This window comes from Watersipora subatra, chromosome 7, assembly GCF_963576615.1.
Source record: "Watersipora subatra chromosome 7, tzWatSuba1.1, whole genome shotgun sequence".
In the NCBI taxonomy this organism is placed as follows: domain Eukaryota; kingdom Metazoa; phylum Bryozoa; class Gymnolaemata; order Cheilostomatida; family Watersiporidae; genus Watersipora; species Watersipora subatra.
In genome coordinates, this window is record NC_088714.1 from 58,036,980 (window position 1) to 58,057,914 (window position 20,935).

General features: G+C 36.8%; 1 protein-coding gene across 1 annotated transcript in view; it reads left to right on the forward strand.

Annotated features, from left to right (window-relative positions):
- The first annotated feature begins 2,517 nt into the window (after positions 1-2,517).
- The window catches only part of LOC137400922 (neuroblast differentiation-associated protein AHNAK-like), a 42,797-nt gene continuing 24,379 nt past the window's right edge, over positions 2,518-20,935 (forward strand). The window contains exons 1-2 of the mRNA XM_068087263.1: positions 2,518-2,550; positions 13,420-13,469. Coding sequence (XP_067943364.1) covers positions 2,518-2,550; positions 13,420-13,469 — 83 coding nt within the window. The remainder of the gene's footprint in view (positions 2,551-13,419; positions 13,470-20,935) is intronic.

Here is a 20,935-nt window from a genome sequence, read left to right on the forward strand (position 1 = left end):
GCAGAACTCAGGACGGTGCTTTTTAACACGGCAGCAACTTTGCTGTTTAAAACGAAACAGTGCCTAACGGCGTTGTTTCGTATTAACCGACACTTTTTAACTCAGTGTCTAACAGAACAGTATCGTTAGGCATTGTTTCATATTTTCTTTCACCGTTAGAGGTGCACTAATCGGAGATTCTGGTTAATGCGCCCTAACGGTGAAAGAAAAAGCCACAGAATAACCGCACCCTTATATAAGCCGCATGGCTTAAATCATCTGAAAAAAGTAGCGGCTAATAGTCCAAGAAGTACGGTATATAAGATTTGTCTTCTTTTCTTCATTACACATTTTCAATTCTGCGACTTTAATAATATTAGCAATAATAATCAACTAATAATAGTGTATGAAGTAAAATCCAATATTGTAAGCCTGGTGATGGATGGGATTTTGGTAATTTTTGATCAGATAGCCTATAGGTGGATGTTTAAGATGCTGGCTCTCAGGAACCAGATGGAGTTTTGAAACCAACTATTGTAAGCGAGCTGACAGAAGGCACGGAACGTATGCAAGTGATGTGTGGATGAATTCGCCTAAAGTATGGAAACGGACGGCGTTTTCACGGACTAACAGACTCATATACACGATAACAAATTGAAACTTATTATAATAAATTATTATAACCTATATTAATATAGATATATTCTTATCTACTATAAACTTTAAATATGTATTACTAATACAATGTTTTTAATACAATCTCGTTTAAAAAAGACTGCTTTAGTTATGAATAACTGGAAGGTATTCGATAACTTAGGGGTGCAAGGTTGTCATGGAAACCAATGCAACCTCTATCGGGGACCTTTATAAAATATAGGACAAGTTTTGCTAGTTTAAGCCACTTCCTCTGAGCTCCCATGGCTAAGATCTCTCGGCCTTCATTTCCTGAGACATATTGTAGGTGTTACAACGCTTTCAACTCATGAAGCTCACCCAGAATCCTTTTCCTACAGCGCATACACTAGTTACCTCTCGACTGGCACCGAGACATCAACCAGCAGGTGTCTTTTGTCCCTTAGAATTAATTTCCCTTTTGCTTAGCCAAATCATTGAAATATCCAGGTCACTGCTCTACAGCTGTTGTGTTGCTGGACAACCATTTCTACATGTAGTTCAGTTTTGTTAGATGCATGCAATATTATTCTTGTTGTCTATTGGGTTTCCATCTGCTGACGTTCTTTTGTATTTGTGACATTCTCGGGTGATTACAGCTCTTTGAATAATATTGTACTGGTTTCCTTTTAATGTAATTCCTTTTTCTACGAGTTTAATCTCAATGAATACATTTATGCCTTCTGATAGCAGACACTCCATCGATTGCTAGTCTATATATTTGTAAACGTCGGGCTTTAGTCGACATTCAATACATCCTCTAGTCGAATCGCAATATGACACATGTGCGACCGGGAAGATCATTAGAATATATGTGCTATATATAAGTTTTGGCTGTTCAAGCAATTCCATTTATAGAGAATTTAAAATACAGTCTTCTATGCTCGTGCTAGCCAATAAACAATGTCAAAACAATTAAAAGTATATCAACCTTACTGATTGATACCATAATTTTTAATATGAATGTTTTATTTGGACAGTAACATTATGATGATCTCGTTTGCATATTTATGTCAAAGCGTTAATTACTACTGTATTTAACAAAACTGCAGTAACATTCAAGTTGAAGTTGTCTTCTCTATGCCTGTCTTCAATCAAGTTGAAACAGTCTATCATGCTTGATTTGGTTTGTTTTAGATACATAACTGAACACAACACTACACTAAATATACGCATGGTGAGTGAATCCCACATCTTTTTTGGCTAATTGTAGTTTTGCTTTCGTCTACATCATGATTGTATTAGCAATTCGAGGTCGACTTGTGCAAGATATACATGTATCTGACAAATTGTTAATGCAAAAAATATATTGAGAGTTTTTGAGGTTTAATCACTGTGGACCCTTGCCATACAATTTCAAGTTTTTCCAGGTAGAAGAAATCGTAAGGTAAAACATAATAACATTGTTATGTTGCTTTTGTAGCGTTTCGAACATCAAAGTTTGCTCTTTTCAAAGGTGCTGAGTCTCTTACTTTTACTGTTTTAGAACTACCGATGTATCCCACATTTTCGAACTGATGTGATATACACTCTAACAAAGTATTGCATATGCAGCAGTAAAATGCATACTCAGTAGCATTCGAATGGCATAAATTAAAAAATTTATCACTGTATAAAGTGTGCTTCAATCACATTTATGAAACACTAAAAATTACTCTTCTCTAAAGAAGCTTCTTTGAAGCCAGACAACTTGAATTCGTTGGTACCGTTTAAAATTTCCTAGTCACTCTTGCTTTAAACACGCTCACAACCGATCCATTTAATTTTGGAGTAATCTTCTTTCTGAGTAGTGTCTTTCGTTAGCTTTTGCAACTTCAGTAACCTTCTATAATCTTACAGAGCAAGTGACTTGAAAAGGGAAGCAAGATGGAGGTGGAGGTAAATGGAAACCTACCAAAGGTAAGTCACATAGTAAAAAGATTAACAATCTTGATAGCGATATAACCTTGGTAGATCTGTCATTTACTGATTGTCCATGAGACATTGTTTCATTGATGAACTGGTCCAACACAATGAGTTTTCATTAGGATAACATATCTAGTGTAAATGATGTGTTTTAGACTTATTCCCATTATACGATTCTTTGCCCTTAAAATCGGTAAGAATTTAGAGAGAGAACTAAATATATGTTACTCTGTACACAGAGTGCAACAATAATGCATCATTCTACTCAGTTTTTTACCAAGCCTTAGCCAAAGAACTATAGTCCGTTAATGGATCAAACTGCAACATCAGCTAATTTATGAAGGAACAAAGTCTTTGATGTAACTCCGTCTCATGGTCAGTTATTGTAACAGGCCTTTCACATTATTGTCACTCGCACCGCACGGTCTTACTAATGTTGTACCAATATTGCTCGTTTTGGTGTTTGTGAAAATGAACTCTATATCTTTATATTTTTATTGGAAAATAATTTTTCATTGTACTATTATGAACAGTCGATAATCTTTACCGTAATAAGAATCGTGTCGGTCTGTCTGCTCGAAGCCACACTGAGAACATTAAGAAAAAAAAGTGCCTCACATTGGAATCGAACTCCCGTATCCCATTTTTCAGTCCCACCACCCAACCACTTTACCGAGTAAAAAACTAATTGTGTGCATAGTTATTACACATGACAATCTCTCACGGTGTACGGGATTATCACCAGTTTACCATAATATTAATTTCGCTCAAAACTAACTGTTTTGTATTTAAACTTACCCTGCTATACTAACATTTGAACAACATTTTCCCAAGTAGAACATCCTTTATGCTATGCAGGTTGCAGAGAGGGATTGCCTATGCATAGGGATTATGGGAATGGGGTACCTGCGAAGCATATTTTACATTGGCGGTTTTCGCAAAATGAATACAGAGCTCGTTGCTCTATTTTCTCTCATCCAGACATCTTTTGCTCCACAGAACTTCACAGAACTTCACAGAAACGCCTCAAGTTGAAGATGAACTTGCACAGTTTCAGTAGATTTTATCAGAAAGTATCAGTATTTTTCTATCATTTGCGAGTACTTTTGATGTTTGAGGTGATCTGATGGCCAAGATGTTTAAAGATTAAAATCGACAAAATTTGATTGCTTTTAAAAAACCCAGATCAAGTGAATGTGGAATTATGATATATTTACATAGTAAAGAGATCGACCAAATAGAGGCGTGTAATGCTGCGACTTGAACGCAATAGCCGATATCAACTAGTGACATCATCTCACACGATTTTAATCTTGAAACATTTGGCCAGGAGGCAAATCACCTCAAACATCAAAAACAATCGCCAATGATAGAAAAATGCCGATACTTTATAAACAAATGTACTAAAATTTTTTGCAAGTTGAACTTTAAAACACATTCTGATAACATACTTGTGAGAAGCACCATTTCTATCCTATCATTCCTTAAGAATCAGACTTGCAAAATACTAAGCAGGCCCTAACTAGTACATAGCTTTAAGATTGGCGCGCCAGAACAGTAATTGATTAGTGATTGATATATGATTGCGATTGTTGCCGCATCAACACCAACATTTAGGCCAACAACCTGAGATGCTTAGCGGCTCTCTTGTTCCACCCGGCTGCGCTAACCTATCTACTTCCACCATAGCGTATTACTGCATCAACACCTAAGCCAACAACCTATAATGTGCCACCTGTCTGCCATCAGCTATCCACAGATTTCCCTGGCCTCTCAATTTAGTTTAAATATAACGCTTGAGCTCGTTTGGCTAAAAGTAGTTCATTGCACTCATTTTAATGTTAGTTTCAGAATATGTGAATTAGCTACAGTACTAATTGTGAGATGCAATCGATTTGCTTGTCTAATAAAGTTATTCTGAATGAATTACATTGCAAACAGTTTTTGTAAAACGTTCTCAAGCTAAGTGTATGATTGAAAACTTGTTAGTCAAAATTCTAACAACCATTAACAGCACAAACGTTAAATGTAACTTGCTAAATTATCATAGGAATGTTTGTGAATGCACATTTATCTATTAATATATGCATGTCACCATGTTCACTATCTGCAAAATTGGGCAACCCAATACAGTAGGTGCTCCTACAACATAAATAATTCATTCCAGGAATGTTTACGTTACAGGGATTTCACTTTAAATGAAGAGTAAAATACATGTAAATTGCCTAATCATACAAATTGCCATAAAAATTCCCATATAAAAAGAAAAAACTAGGCTTAACTTTTTAATTTGTGGGCTTTATTGTAACTGCAGTACTATTGGTTATCATCAACAACTTTGCTCCTTCTGATCAACACCACTAGTTTTATAGACCACGATTGCGGTAATTTTACAATAAGTTGATGAGGAGCACACATCCATAGTTATCAAACCAATCAACGTCCATTTACAACGATTTGTTTATTTTTAGGCAGCAAAGTCTATCATGCAAGGCGCAACTAATAACACATATGTTATATGTCTACAATAAAGCAAAACAAAATATGCATAAATATATTTTTACTACAAACAGAGCTGTCTCTACCTGTTTGTCGTCTATCAGTATCTAGTGGTCAAAGTTATGACAAGAGATAATTATCGACAATACTCCAATTCGTACAATTTGTATTGGTAGACCGATGCTGTAACACCTGCACCAATTGATCGCCTTTAAGTATATATTAACAACTGCCCAGCTACCCTATTCTCTGTTTTGTCGATACGTTCGACGATCTATCATGGCGAGCTAGAATGTCACAAGAGTTGTATATATAAAAGATATAACGCTATTAACGCTTGCGTCGTTTTCTTTCTCGCAAGTGCAACGAGATAAGTTACCAGTCAAACCAAATTTGGGAGCTCGCCCGACCTGGCACTTTATATATAGAATCATTATACTTTATTATATTTGTACAATATATTTATATACTATACTTTATATAAAATAGTACATGTACGAAGCAAAAAATTTAAATAAATTATTTACGTTATCTGGAATTCACGTTTTAGCAGCGTCTACTTTAGTAGAATAATTAAACTCTTCGAGTTTGTTAAAACTAAAACATGAATGTTTATCTTTTAACATAATACCCGTAATGCCAGACCTTTCACAGATAATACAAAAAAATTTTTTTCTGTTGCATTCACCTGAAACGGTAAAGTCATGATGGACTCGGCACACATTTACAGATGGCAATATATATTCGAACAGAAACTAGGCGAGTCAGGCAAGCATAAAACTTACAGCTTACTACCGACCTCTGGCATCTTTATTCACCTAGTTTCATCTGCAAGGAACAGAAAATAACAAAAACATTTGAGCATTTTTAAATATTATATGTCAACTGCTACTCGTTCATTCATAAGTTTATCACTCTTTAATTCCCATTAGACATCCAATAAAACCCATCACTATTCTCACAATATTAGTGCAACTTGAGGAATGTTGATCAATAAAGAGTTGTCTTCTCGTGCCAACTAAAAATACTGGCCTAGATACTGGTGTATCATAGCTAAGGAATGGGGAGGGTCGGATACGTAGCTAGCTTGTTGTGATTCTATCTGCTCCTTGAGATAATAAAAATAGCTTCATCTAATTAATCCTGCATTCCTACCAGAGTCTTGCAGGTTTCTTCCCCTTCTTCTTTTGAGAACTCACTTGGATTGTGCAAATGGCCGCCATAGAGTAATTAGCGAATGGTTGCTGTTTGATAGCTTCGTAAGATTTTTTGCACTGATATGTTGGTTGCTTCTGCAGTCAGTGTTTCTACTGACGTTGGGATAGTTTTGAAGTCAGCACGTGCTGCCCTTCATCATCCAATGACTGGATGTCTGGTCTGCAGTTGGCCGGGAGTTTTCAAGATGTTTTGCTTGAATCCAATTGATTACGAGAATAGAGTGTTAGTGCAGATTGACTATTAGCTAATATTACACGGCTAAAAGTACAGGGGTACTATCAGTAGGTACGACATGCTGGTATTTGTTCGGTGACCTCTGGAATGCTCATTTGCTATTTCCGTTATCTACATATGGAAGCATGTTTATATTTTTGGAATTTTTCTGAAAATCAGATGTTTGCTATTGCCATAGTTTTTACACTACTAGTAAAGGAAAAAAGCGTTGCTGAAAATCGTACAATAAGCAGCTAACAAAAGCATGATAGGAGATGAGTTATTATTAAGTGTTGGGAAGAAACAGCGGCTGCCCATACTGTGTAGTTACTAGTGAGTCAGCGTGATGTTTCTTGCATCACAAACTGATTTACACTGTATCGGCGTTAATCCCACAATGCATCGGTGATCGTCTGTGATAACAATGTTCAAAAACCCAAACTGTCACAAACCCATCCGCATTTACATGAGCGAATAGTCTAGGGTACAGCGATCTCATTACCCATCGCAGTCGCGAAAATGATGTCGTACTAGCCCCGCAGCAACTGTCATGAAATTAAATATACATGTATATCAAGCAATCCGTCACAGCCAATCACAATCGCCAAAGTGGCGCACAGACTGTCGTGCACGCTCAGCGAACTATCGGGAAAGTAATCTTTCTCGACGTATCCGTGTTACTTCGACGAAGCCTTCCATTTACGGTTCACATAGGTGACAAATAATCACTGATAGGACAACCCTCGCATACGGTGATATAATGGAAACTAGCCTTCAGCTCACATTAAATGGATCGCATGAAAATAGAAAAATAGTTGCATTTTGTTCCATTTGCATATACATATAAATATGCTATATATATAATAATATATAATATATACGCTATAATATAACGATAGCTTGCTGGCACCCACAAGATCTTTCTTACTCAGCAACTGAGTGTAAAACAAGTAAGTGATAAACCTGATGGACTCATCTTGTACAGATATTCTTTGTATATTATTTGACCAACATCGAAGCATCTCAACATGTTCTTCCTATAATTAATTTTTGTGAGGTTGATATCTCACTGGTCTGTTGTAATCGGTGGAGTTGGGCATTGCCTAGCGCCAATCTGATAGAGAGATAATGTAATATCCTGCGCACAATAACCGCACTTCTTAATGCATCGTTCTTTGGTGCTGAATATCGAAGCTCGCCTTTTTTGTTTGATTTCGTCATCATTTTTTCTCTTCCTTTTTAGCAAATAACCTCTATAAATGTGACTTTAGTTTATTTATGGCAAATTAAATGCGGCTATTAGTAGCTAGTATGTACAATATCATAAGTACAGCGCATCCATTAGCCGATATATGTATTTGCAGTTATTCAGCATAAATTCGAGTCATCTCGGCTCAGCTGCGTGCATATCATGAGTCTCAACACATTTCCCTTCTGCATAGTTTATTAGCTTAAATTGAAAAGGATCATAACATTCGCCTCAAAAGGAAAGCTCAGTGGGGTATGGGTGGAACCGGAAAGGGTCTAAGAAGCAAGGCGACATTATTACGTATTGCTATTTATGAAAATACTACACCACGTGTTAGGCTCTTTTGTTCTCCATCTAATTGACATAATCTATGAATACTGGTAATTGATTCATTCATATGAAATTCCGGATGTTTAATGCACTGTGAGTCGGTTTAAACGTCTCCTTTCCATAATAGAATCTCTTCTGTTAAAAGTTATTAAGGTTGAAAAGAAATCAGCTACAATTAGTTGAAACTAGGCCAGAGACGATAGCGGCGCTCAGGTATTTATCATGCGCAGTATCTGCAAGCTATTATAACATAATGAGGTATACTAACCCCTAGCATTTATTTTAGACTAGTTGTTGTCGGGGCTGAACGCATCTGATGGGTATGCAATAAGGTGGTTATAGGATAAAAACACTCATTAGTGGCACTGATTATTCATTATGGCAGCGCTGCCAAGTTTACACTCGAAACCCTATTAATTAGGCGCAACCCGCTGTTTTACATTGCTATGATTGTCACATGATTTTTAGCTCTTGAAAATTATCGTCGCTCGAACAAACCCGCGATTAAGTTGGTTTTAATAATTTTCATTTTGAGTTCGGCTCGCTAAGTAGATCAATGAAGGCCTTTTGAATTACAATAAACTTGCGGTAATTGATGTAAGATAGCATGCTGGCGCATATTTTATGCTGCGTAGGCAGCCGAGGCAGAAGCCAGGCATCGCCATAAAATAGATTGGCTCTGAGCTGCAAGCTACGAGGGCTTGCCTTTCCTACCCATCCGTTCGTCTCCTCCATATTGCTTTCTTTTTCGCTATCAACATTTCGATACAATTCACTGGATTAGATTAAACTAGCAGTTGTGTTTCCTGTCACACGGGCGGACGGCTCATTCCGACTGCGCCATGGAGGTCAGTATATGTATACATTCTATTAAACCGGTTTTTACAATTTTCAAATTTTTTAATTTAGTTGTATTTAGCTACTATGTGTTACTGAAAGCTGAATTTTTAATTTATTTTAATTAAAACAATTTCATTAAAACAACATTGTGACTGTCTGATTTTAAACATGAAATAAATCCAATACCAATATCTCAATCAATAACTGGACTAGACCAGATAAATACGTCGCGTGTTAAATATTATAAAAAAGCTCGTGGGGAGGGATGGAAAGGCACTCGCAGAGATAATCCATTAGCTTCTAATAATTTTTGTAGTCGCTCGTGAGTAGGTTTGTTTACAATTCCAGCAGCACGCGCCTTCTCTGCTACTACCAGCTACTACCACAGCACATTTTTGGAGATGTTTATCAATTCACTTAAATCTCTCAGCGTGATCTGATAGTCCAGCAAGTTTAATGACTCGGAGCAGTCGAACCTGATATGCTAACAGAATTACTAGGAGTAATTAAGTATTTTATTACTCCCTTTATTGCCATTTCTATTGCTCGGGCTGCGTTGATGGCAGTGCTAAAGGTAGCCGAGCCCATGTTGTGTTTATGTTTGCGTCTACGTTTGAGGAATTACAGGCTATTCGCAAATATACACTAAACCACATTTATTTTATAAATTTAAGAACTTTGTTTTTTGCAACTATTGACATAACTCTCTAAGTTATTTCAGGAAACTTGCCAAGGGTGGTCACTAGAAGAAATTTTGACACTTGATAAATCATTCGCATTTCGCATTCTTATTGGGTGGTCTTGTTTCTTCCAAATTTGTATAAAATATGTGCTTAGTCTGACTTTAGACGGTGAAAAATGTGTCATGTGATAATGCCCACAGTTAAAACACTTGCATTTTGCACTTGGCATCACCTACGGTACTTGTCACTCAGCAATTATGCTGGCTTGGCTGTCACCTAGGGTCTGTCATTCCTCAAATTCTTTGCTTAAGTTTTTGAGCTGTTTACCTAACAGGAAACCTATTGTTATTTATTAGCCTTATTCCTCTCACAACCTTAGCCAAAAAACCTTTGGCCTTTGGTCTGCAAAACTGTAAGGCTGTATTCCTTTGATGTTTGTTTTGAGATATTATGATCATAGTTTAGATCAATAATGCAGGCTGCTCTCTTGACCACTTCTGTGACTGCTAGTCTATCTTTAGTCTTCCAGAACTGATATATGATGTCATTCCCTCAGCAAATGAAAAGTTGCAGTGCCTTAACTCCTTGTTAGGTTGAAATTGAAAATTTCGGAAAAATAAAAATTCTATAAACTAAAGATCCAAGTCAAGTATCATGGATAGAACACCTCTGTAATGTTAATACATCTTGGAGTTTGTTCTGTCTGCGATATTTATAAACCAAAGTATTGTCAAAGTTGCAGCCTGTAGCATTCTGTTCATATGCACAGTTGTGCCGCCATTTATCTCTCCTATGAATACTTATAGCCTGGACATTCCTTCCCTTGACTGACGTCTTACAAACATTGTATTTCATTTCTCATCGACGCGTAACTCTGCACCTATCCATGCCGAGAGGGTCTCAACTCTGACCTCTACACTTATTAGTTAGCAAATGCAAAAGCATCATTGTGTTAGCATGATATACGCTGACCCTGTTACAAAAGTATGCCCTGCAGTTCATCATTTTTCTTATCCAATTAGTAAAGTTTAAGGCTCGTGTCCGGCTGTAGTAGGAGCGAGTTACGCTGCGAGCTCTCCGTCTCTCCGATGGATTATTAAATACTTGAGGATTAAACTGTGGCAGAGCATTATAAGTTAGAAAGGAAGAACTAACCATGCTGGTATGAATGCTATGCATAAATACTCCGTTATTATCTGTTTAGTTTCTATAGTATGTCACCGACGGTGAGCGATTACTCTTGAAATCATTTGATAAGTTATTTTCTTATTGCATATTTCGATGTCTATAGTCACTCATTAATATTCCAGTAAGTTTTTTAGGATTTTTCTAAATCAAGAGCAAAAGTTGGTGATGCCATAAAATTCAGTTTTGCCCATAAAGATAGTTTTTTTCGCCTGTACATAATAACAAAATCTGATAACCATTTCTATCGTTGGATCTTTTTGTTTATGTCCATAACAAAAGGGCAGCGAGCATTTACTGGCTGTCCAAAAGGCAGCACTCATCAACAAACCAGTCAAAACGGGCCCTTAGATAGAACCACAATAATACGTTAATTGATCCAGATTTTTGAAGCACTTAAGTTTAGGCAAAGCATATTGACTGACCATTCGCTGACACATGTCTATGATAATGACTTCTGCAAGCTTAGCTCTTTGTTCCGTTTTGAAAGTTGTCCTACCTTGTTCTATAAGCGCTCAACTCATTAAAAAACTGAACGAAATATATAACCCCTGCGCATTGCCTCAAAGCATCTGCACTATTGATCTTATCATTTGTCAACAATCTTAGTTTTACCAAGAGACGTGGTTATCCTTCATACAAACTTTTCAGATAGTAGGAACTTAGGTGATGAATAGATCGGTTAATAGCCCTCAGCCTTCGCTCTAACTGCATCATGAAGTCTTGAGCGGTGCGCCTCATCTAATCTGCATCATGAAGTTTTGAGTGAGATACTCATCTAAGTTATAGAAGAGAAGATGACGCATTGGCGAAAAATTCATCCGTCGCTATCTTATAGTGGTTCGCTGCTAACTAAAAACTATATAGCTAGAACTATAGCTAAATAGTGAGTAGCTAGCAAGAATTGAGACAGTGTTACCTGTTACTTAGATCATAACAAATTATTTTGTTGAAGTAAGTAACTTTATAGGTAATGAAAAGCTATTAGCAGTGACTTCATATTTTCAAGTGAATGAAACAATGTTACGACGACAATCCTGAAGCAGCAATCCTGAAACAACGGGTGCTGAAAATCAAAGCTTCTTTTAAACTGCATATTGTAAGGGTTATGTTTATGGTGTCCAGTTTCACAACTGCAGGAGTACAGTTGGTTTTCCTTGATTCGGGCTGATGATTGTGTGCTACTATCGAGTTGTAAGCAGGGGTTGCTAATACATATAGGCTACGATACGCCATCAATAATGCCCTTCCATGTTTCCTTTGATAATGATAAAATCTTCATCGGTGTGTAATGTTTTTGGCTATGTTATAACCGATCACTTGCCATATAACAAGCATGTTCAATGGATGATAGAAATGTTGTTATTGGATTCGTCTATTGATCTTAGAGTAGCAATCAGTGCAAAAATCTTTTTCAAAGCTTCAATCATAAAACTTCAGCAACAAGACTTGAGCCGAGTTCCTAAGTAAAAGGCATACGGTTATACCTCGACATACTGCGAGCTTAATGCGTTCTAGGACTGAGCTCATATGTCAATGTACTTGCATCTCTATGCAATATTTCTTATAAAAAATAACTAACTACAAATTAATCCGTTCCCATACTATAAAAACTACCTAAAACGGGATGTTACTATGGAAAAACACGTGTTTAATTGTTGTAATTCAGTACCTACACTAAAATAAGCAACAGATACGTATTTAGTGGCTATGATTTGCAATAAAATGTAACATTACTTTGTACAGCACTGTATGGAGTTCTTACCTTTGAGACAAACATAGTGGCTAACAGCTCTGCGAAAGGGCCTTGGCTGCAAAGCATTTGATATACTAAACTTTTGTAACGCTACGTAACGTAACATGAACTTTGAATTTAAATTAAATGAATTTAGCTTACTAAACACATACTTGAAGCTAAGTCTTAATCTTCTGTTAAACTTTGTTTTCGTCCTAATTTTTTATTGTCTGTTTCCGGCTTAGTCCTTTTTGCCTCACTTTCGCTATAACTTTTAGCCGACCTTTTTAAAACCTTTTTCAAACTGATTCGCCGAGATCGACCAAGCGATGATATTCTCGAAAGCGACCTCTCGCATACTCTGCCATGTAGTGGCCATCGTATCTTATGACAAAAAATTATGTAAAACTTTATTCGTATTTCGATTTTCTTGTTTGCTGGGGCACTTGTATCTCGAGGTATAACTGTATTATGCAGAAGGAAATGTTGTACAACTTCAGCTGCATCATATTGTCTTTAGCACGTATACTGGCTTTTGCGAGAAGTTGGAAATACCCAAATTAAACTTCTTGTAGTATGCATGATGTCATCCTGCTGTCTAATGATGTTGTTGTAGGACACACTACACGTTGTTTAGTAGGAATACAGTTTTGAGCTGTAAATGTGTCTGCAACTTTTGAGATGGTACTTTTAAAAACATCCGTTTTCTGTGTATCAGTATGTTTTGAGAATTTTAATTAGCGAAATCAATATTCAATTTAAATGGTATTGCACTCAAGGTTGCACTTCTCATAAATTTAACTCGTCTATCTGTCATGTCAATTGTCAAGAAATAAATCAGGTATTAGTACTATATAGTAGCGTGTTTATATGATTACATCAGAAGTTATCTAACGGCTTCTTTATTGTAGGCTCAGGATGGTGTACCAGAGGCACAGGCCAAAATACTCTCTACTCAAGGGTAAGTTACTCAGGCACCTCTTTGCAACAGCAAAATACAGTGAGCACAGCGTTGATCTTCTGGCTTTAGTAGACACCAATAAATTCCACTAATTCAGTTGGCTTTTTAAAAAGAAGAGATTTTTTGTTTCATAGCTGATCAAAAAGCTTGAAAAAAAATATTTTAGCTGTTAAAAAAACAACAAAGGCCCAAAGTTATTATTGTTCATCAGTAAATCTATAGCCTTGAGAGCATGAGAAATGTTGGCGCCTTGGTGAGTCTCTTAACCGTGGCCCACTCTACAGACACATATGCGTAAAGACTTCCTGCTTCCTGTAAGACGAGTCAATGGGACTAGTCTAAGATTGAGAACCTAAGTTAGTCTGCGTCTCGTGCTGGCATGCACTACTGATGTCATTGTGACCCATACTGATACACCGGGTAGGGAATACGGGTCTATGAACTTGAGATGTTTATAACATAAAATCCTATTTCCTCTCACTAAAGTCAACATCCATACTATACATTGATATTCAACAGTTTTATAATATTAGCTACAGCTATTGGCTGAATAATTCGCAAGCCAGGCTTTTGAACACAGAGTCCGTCTGATAATAGCGCAGGCACTCATTTCATGATATCGTAATGAAAGTGCTCCCTCCGCTAGTCATGGCGAAAGGCGAGTGACTATCACTGTTTCCATGATGCAATTAACCAGCAAGCATGCGTCATTCGCAAAATGGTAACTGTGAAGACCCGCAAGTCAAGCGCGTTCTGTTACTTTGTAAATTTTTACTGAATGTTTCATGCAAGCGAAAGATGGAGACAGCACTTACGGCTGATGCGCGAGAAAATGCTCCGCAAGCTATTCCATTTTAAACATTTTTCACATATTAGTCATTCCTATTCCGATTTGAGAAGTTCCGAGCGTACCGCTATGACCTCTGTCATTGGAATCCTTATTTTTTATAACAAAGTGCCCGCCTTATACCGCAACATACGAATGTTCCTTGAAACACTTATCACAATTTAACTCAACGGGTGCACACAACTCCTTATCACAAGTTAACTCAACGGGTGCACACAACTCCACATCCGCATCAGGCGCACAATAGAAACAGTGATTAAGCAACAATAAATTACATAAAAGTAGTAAGCTTGACCTTACCAACCCTTGGAATCAATTACATCCTGGTGTTGTTGGGTGGTATGAGCCGGCCCATTTCTATTGCATCCATGCTATGAATTCTACTTAAATGCTTGACTATACAATTATTAATTGCGCTTGTAACTATTAAAGCTCAAGTCAAATAAAACACTAGATTCAAATACTTTTCTTCTCATTCATGACTTTGGTCTTAATTTATCTCCATCATCTCTATGAATCATGCGCGAGGTCGCCAACTCATGCAGACTATTAGTCAGAATAGTAAACACTGTGGCCAGCTGTTATCAACTCGATGAGTCTCGACAATTAGCCTTGGTTCACTAGCTTTTTCAAGTTCTAACTAATTAACAGTTCCTGCAAGTCGTTCCTAGGATCATTAGATGAACGGTTTCAAGGATCGCTGTTTCGCGCAGATGTAATAGGAATATGCTTCTGATAAAATCGGTTCTAGGTTCAAGATGGCGGTGTTGGTTCAAAATACTTTCTCTTCATTGCAGTTCATTGGCTTGTTTTGTTAGTTAATAAGATCCCTGTTGGTTATTTGAAGTTTAACACAAGTAATAAACCTCCCAATACAGCAATCATTTTTTTATTAATAAAACTAACGTAGATCTTTGATAATGATCAGGATGACCAAATTCATTTGTCAATGTGTGACTAACATAGGAATTTACTAAAAATAGTGGTTTTATATGAAACACTACCAAAAACATTGGAATACATGAGCTTCCTGGTAGTCACTAATGCAAGCTTCCTACTAGATACCACACCATAACTAGAGGCCGCTCAAAATGTTCACACGACGATTTTTATCTTTGGCATTCCTAGTTATTTAGAATCTTTTAATAACATTTGAAGGTTTAATTTTTGAGCTTCTTTTTTAAAGCTTAAAATTATGTAAACATGCGAGTATAACCACGCACCCTCATAACGAGTATAACCACGCACCCTCATAACGCCAACGAAGATCAATAAAATATACATTGATATAATTAGATACAGTTTGAAGGAATGGTCCTGTTGAGAACAAATTGGTAATGCAAGAAGGTCGACTTTGAAGGTCGATTGTGCCGAAATGTAGTTGTAATGTCATAAAACATTAAATATGGTAGACGCTCCAGGGTGCGTTATCTACCGTTACTGCTAGCCTTGGACACACTGGTTCCATGACCAACACAGTTGTTGCATCCACATACATCAATGCAATGAGACCTCGTGGATTAGATAAAAACAGATTGGTTCTGTGAAATATAATAATCTAGCCTACCAAGGTAGGCCTTTTTAGAAAATGGATTTTAAAGATCATGTGGTCATGGACCATAGTAAAGATGAACTCGCACAGAATTTCAGTAGATTTATCAAAGAGTATCAGTGTTTTGATCAATTGTTTTGGATGTTTGAGGTAATCTGACTGCCAGGATGTTTCGAGATTAAGATCGACAAACTTGATAGCGGTAAAAAGGCTTAAAAGAAAGAATATGAGTGAAATGACATCACTAGTCGCTATCGTTGCTATAGTTGATATCAGCTATTGCGTTCCAAATGCATTTTTTGCAACTACATGCATAGATGTAATAATCACACTTTCGCTTGATCTGAGCCTTTTAACCGTGATCAAGTTTTGTCGATTTTAAGCTTGAAACATCCTGGCAGTCATATAGCCTCAAACATGAAAAACAGTCGCAAATGATAGAAAAATGTCGATACTTTCTGACAAAATGTACTAAATCTTTGTGCTATTTTGTCTTTAATAAGCTACTCTGCTACATCTGGAGGTGAACTAGCTCAGAAATACTGAGGTCTCTGATACCCTACACAGTGCGATAAGATTACTCCGCTGTTAGTTATGTAATACATGCCATCCATCAAGTGTCCTATAGTCCATTCCCTGCTAGCTCATGCAAAGACGCAAGAGCGCAGCTATGCAGAGACAATCACTAAATTTACAACCTTCGAGATTGCGGTGCAGTGCGTAGGATGCTTTCACATGGTGTTTGAACTTTGAGAATCAGTTCTATGAATGAATAAAAACTGTAATCTTTGAAGATCTCAACTATCCGGTTTGCATTCAAGGCTACCGTGAAAATTTTATTTGAAAGCCATGACACTCTATTTTCTAACCTCACCCCTATAGTGTCGCTTTATTAAAGGTAACTTACAAATAGAGGGTGGCGTTGCATTTTCAAAGAGCTTGTCAGAACTTTGGGAAAATAAATTTAACCCTTTTATGGGCGAAGCGACTTTTACCTATATTTTGCACGCTCCTTCTTGCAGAGCGATATTAACACTTTCGGACGCAAGAATTATGCTGTAATTCACCTCCAACTCGTCATAGATGTCTAGATAAATATACACAGGGAAGCTGATACATGTCTTTACTAGTTGATACATCTATTGCTTGCAAGTAACCAACGATGATCGTATAGAATTTTTTAAGCAGAGCAAAACCTTTACGACGTGTCATTTAGAATGCAATTGCACAAAAAAGAAACAAAACCACGTGTATTCTTGCTCATGCATGTTAATCAGAGGTTTTAGCTTCTAAATAGTAGCACAGATTCCATCGTAATTTCTAAATCATTTTTTACATACGTCGATGTACCAAGACTGCAGTAAACAAGGAACTAATTTTAGCCTTATACCGTTATTAGTTATTTCTATGGTGTTGCTTTCAAAGTTATAAAGGTTGGCTTGCAACAAAATTCACATTATAGTTATTTGATATGAAAAGATTCACCATGTCTCACTCTGTTGTGTTGTAGGTGCAAAATATGTAGAAATGTGATTACAAGCTCTTAAAAGCTCAAAAACGAACAGTTAATCGCAGCCACACAAGACCGCCGTAGTTTGGATTCTCTTTCCAAAACGGCTCAAATATGACATAGTTGTGTTAGATGGTTTCTGTTTACACTTCCATGCAACCTGATTCGTCGAAATATTTCACAAATATACTTCACGCATTCAATAAAACCATGTCTATTGTTCTTACGTATCTGTTTTATCGTCATTTTAATGCTGTCACTTTTAGCAGTGATATCTTATAACTTACCGTAAAAATTCGTTTAATTTTTTAGCCTTAGCTTGAACGAGTAAATATCATCGTCTGATAATCATGACGAGCCTGTTGGTCATTTGTGATAATCGAAAAGTGCTGCAGAAAATATTTGCGAAGTATTGGGTCACATGATCAGATTACGACTTGCTGATTAGACCAAACCGAAACAAAACTGTAAAGTAGCGAGCATCTATATTTGATACGGTGTCTTTGGTAAAACCCGAAGTGTTTGTCATAAACTAGTGCTACGATAAGTTTTATATATTGAGCTTTGTATTGGCCTTTCAATTCACGTGAGAACATACGTGACAAGACGATAACCAAATTTCATGGCTACATCATCGAAATAAAGAGATTCCAATCTATGGCCGGTTTTCGTTTTTGAGCTTTTAAGAGCTTGTAATCACATTTCCACATATTTGGCACTTACAACACAACAGAGTAAGACATGGTGAATCTTTTGATACCAAATAACTGTAATGTGAATTTTGTTGCAAGTCAACCTTTAACAAAAAAAGCGAAAAGCTTTGGTGATGAGAAACAGACTTCGATACGAACAGAAACAACGAAAGAATTAATTCTTATTAATGTAGCCGAGTCATTATTATTACTATTATACGAGTCATTATTATTCCTATTTGCTGGACACCTTTCTACGGATCACTTGCTACTATGGGCCGTAAAGATGTAAAGATCAAAGAATGTCAAATAGTGGTGTCAAGTCGAAGTGGCGTTCAATTAAACGGTGGTGCTTTATTTCTCAACCCTTCCCCTATAGTGATGCTCAAATCGTAGTGGCGTTCAAATAGAGGTGGCGTTCAAATAGAGGTAGCGGTCAAATACAGGTTTATTATCCCTTTATTTATTAATAGTCACTACACCAGTATTCGGACATAGAAAATAAATAGAAATAATCTGGAAAAGGAGTCACTGATATGGGTGATTGACAAATTTACAACAGCCATAATAGGTTAACAAACATGTGCTAAGTAAAGTAGTAGTTTGCGAAGCCTCAAGTAGAATTAGGAACTTTTATTATGTATAATATTGCCTGATTGTGTAAAAAACCCTGTGGTATGTATTTCCTTAAAGAAATGTTAACTACCATAAAAACTACTCAAATCATGGAAGCAAAGAAAGATCTATTCTATTAGTAAATTTTTGCAAACTAACTTGCTTTACATTACCCTTTTTTTAGATAAATGTCGCACAGAAAATCTAAAAACGTTAAGGAACAGAAAAGAAATATTTAGTTTCAAATATTTTCCATAAGATAAGCGGGTGAAGTAGTTAAAGCCGCCACACCCACATCTGGACAGCATCTCTCAATTTGGGTTTGGAATGAAACAAAGCTCAGATTTGATGAGACAGTAGAGGGCTATCGAATACATTTGCCACATTTTTACCACCAGTTTGTTCATGTGGTTTTCTCCTTAAAAATGGAAACACATGAAAATAAAAAACAACAATTTTAGGTATGACACTAGTGAGCTAGTAGACATTAGTATTCACTTAGTGAGCTTCATAATTCATTATTAGCAAGTTCCATTTTTCCTTTTATTTCTTCCACTTTCATTGATTATTTACTATAGATGCCTTTCCATCCTAACCGGCATATCTGCTCTGGCAACCCTTGGTCACTTCTGTTGGCATACACTCTCATCAGCTTTCGTTCTGTTTAGCATATAATTTACAAGTTGAATCAAGCTTTTGACATGAGGACATAAAGGATATATAGAGGGTCTCCTCAAGATAGTTCATCTTACTTTATCACATCGAATATATGAGCGGGGGTGGTACTACCACAGATTACCTATCATATGTAGGGTCGTCTTTCCTTACAGCTTTGATGTTCGATCATAAATCAGGAGATGAATGTGGTGAGTGAGGTATTAGTGTCTATTGTTAAGCAAGGGCATTGTTAATAACCAGCCTCAACTCGCTATGTTTTGACCTAATTCTGTCAGTACTGATCATCCTACTATCATTTCATTCTGCATACCTTATAAATTGTCATGGTAACGGATACAATCTTCACCCACGTATGGAAATACTTGGTATGGTTTGCCCTCAAATGTTAGCAGAGGGTCAAGTATCGTTTACTTAAACTGCCGAGATGATGAAATATGAATCACCTTGGTAGAAGGAATCAGGACTTTAAATATTTGCGCCACATTTTACAACTTCTCCCTGATTTTTAGTGTTTAATGACAAAGCGCTTAGTGAATATCTCAAAAAAACTGAATTTTCTGACTAATGGTCCTATTCTGTAACAATATTTCTGTAGATGCCTTGCCAGTGTGATACCTCCTCCGTTGAATTTGATATGAAAGTTCATTTTGTGTCATATTGCTGTTGTCGGACACTTGAGTGCGTTTTATGTTAGCTACTTCAACTCGATCTCCCGACTGATGTGTGCCGCCAATCGCCATAAAACCTACAGTTGATATAATTAGACCTTCAGAGCTTGGTATTAACATCTACATATTTGTTAACGAGTAATAGATCTACAAATGACTTGGCTCCCAGCCAATTAACAAAGTACCGGCCCGTTTATCACACCTATTGAGATGTCATATTCGTATGCTCGTAGACCAAACCAACTCCTGCAGTGTTCCTTACATTCAGCTCCACTGATGTACTTTCGAGGTATTAATCTTTCAACGAGGCTTGGCAGCACGATGTCATGAGTTTGCAATTACCAGCAGATCTTGCCATCAGCATTTTTGGGAATGACCAGGGCTGTGTTACGCATGGAATGCGGCAACTGGCTCCAGTTTATATCTGCCTATTAGGTGCTTAAGAATGTTATAGAAATGTCAGCCACCTGAAATTAACGTACTATTTCTATGCATTGTTAATAGTAAAAAATTGATAGTTTACAAGGGGAAGGCGTGTATGGCATGTGTATGCGATGGTTCCATCGCTTAGATCAGTAAGTTGGTATTTCTGCTGCTGGTTATCAGAGCTGTGTTACTAGTTAATTAAATGACTAGAAATTCTACTAAATCACTATGTTTCCGTGATGTGGTGAATTCACAAGATGAAAACGATAAAATCCGCAAGTCAAGCTAGTTTTGTTGCTCACAAATTTTCATCGGACGTTTCATGCTTGCGAAAGTTGTGCAAGAAAATGCCCACAAGCTATTCCATTTTAAACATTTTACATACTGTAATCGTTCCTATTTCGGCAGTGTGTCGCTTGTCGATGCAGGTAACATAGGAATGTGTCATTGTGGCCTCTAGCATAGAATTCCTTCTTTT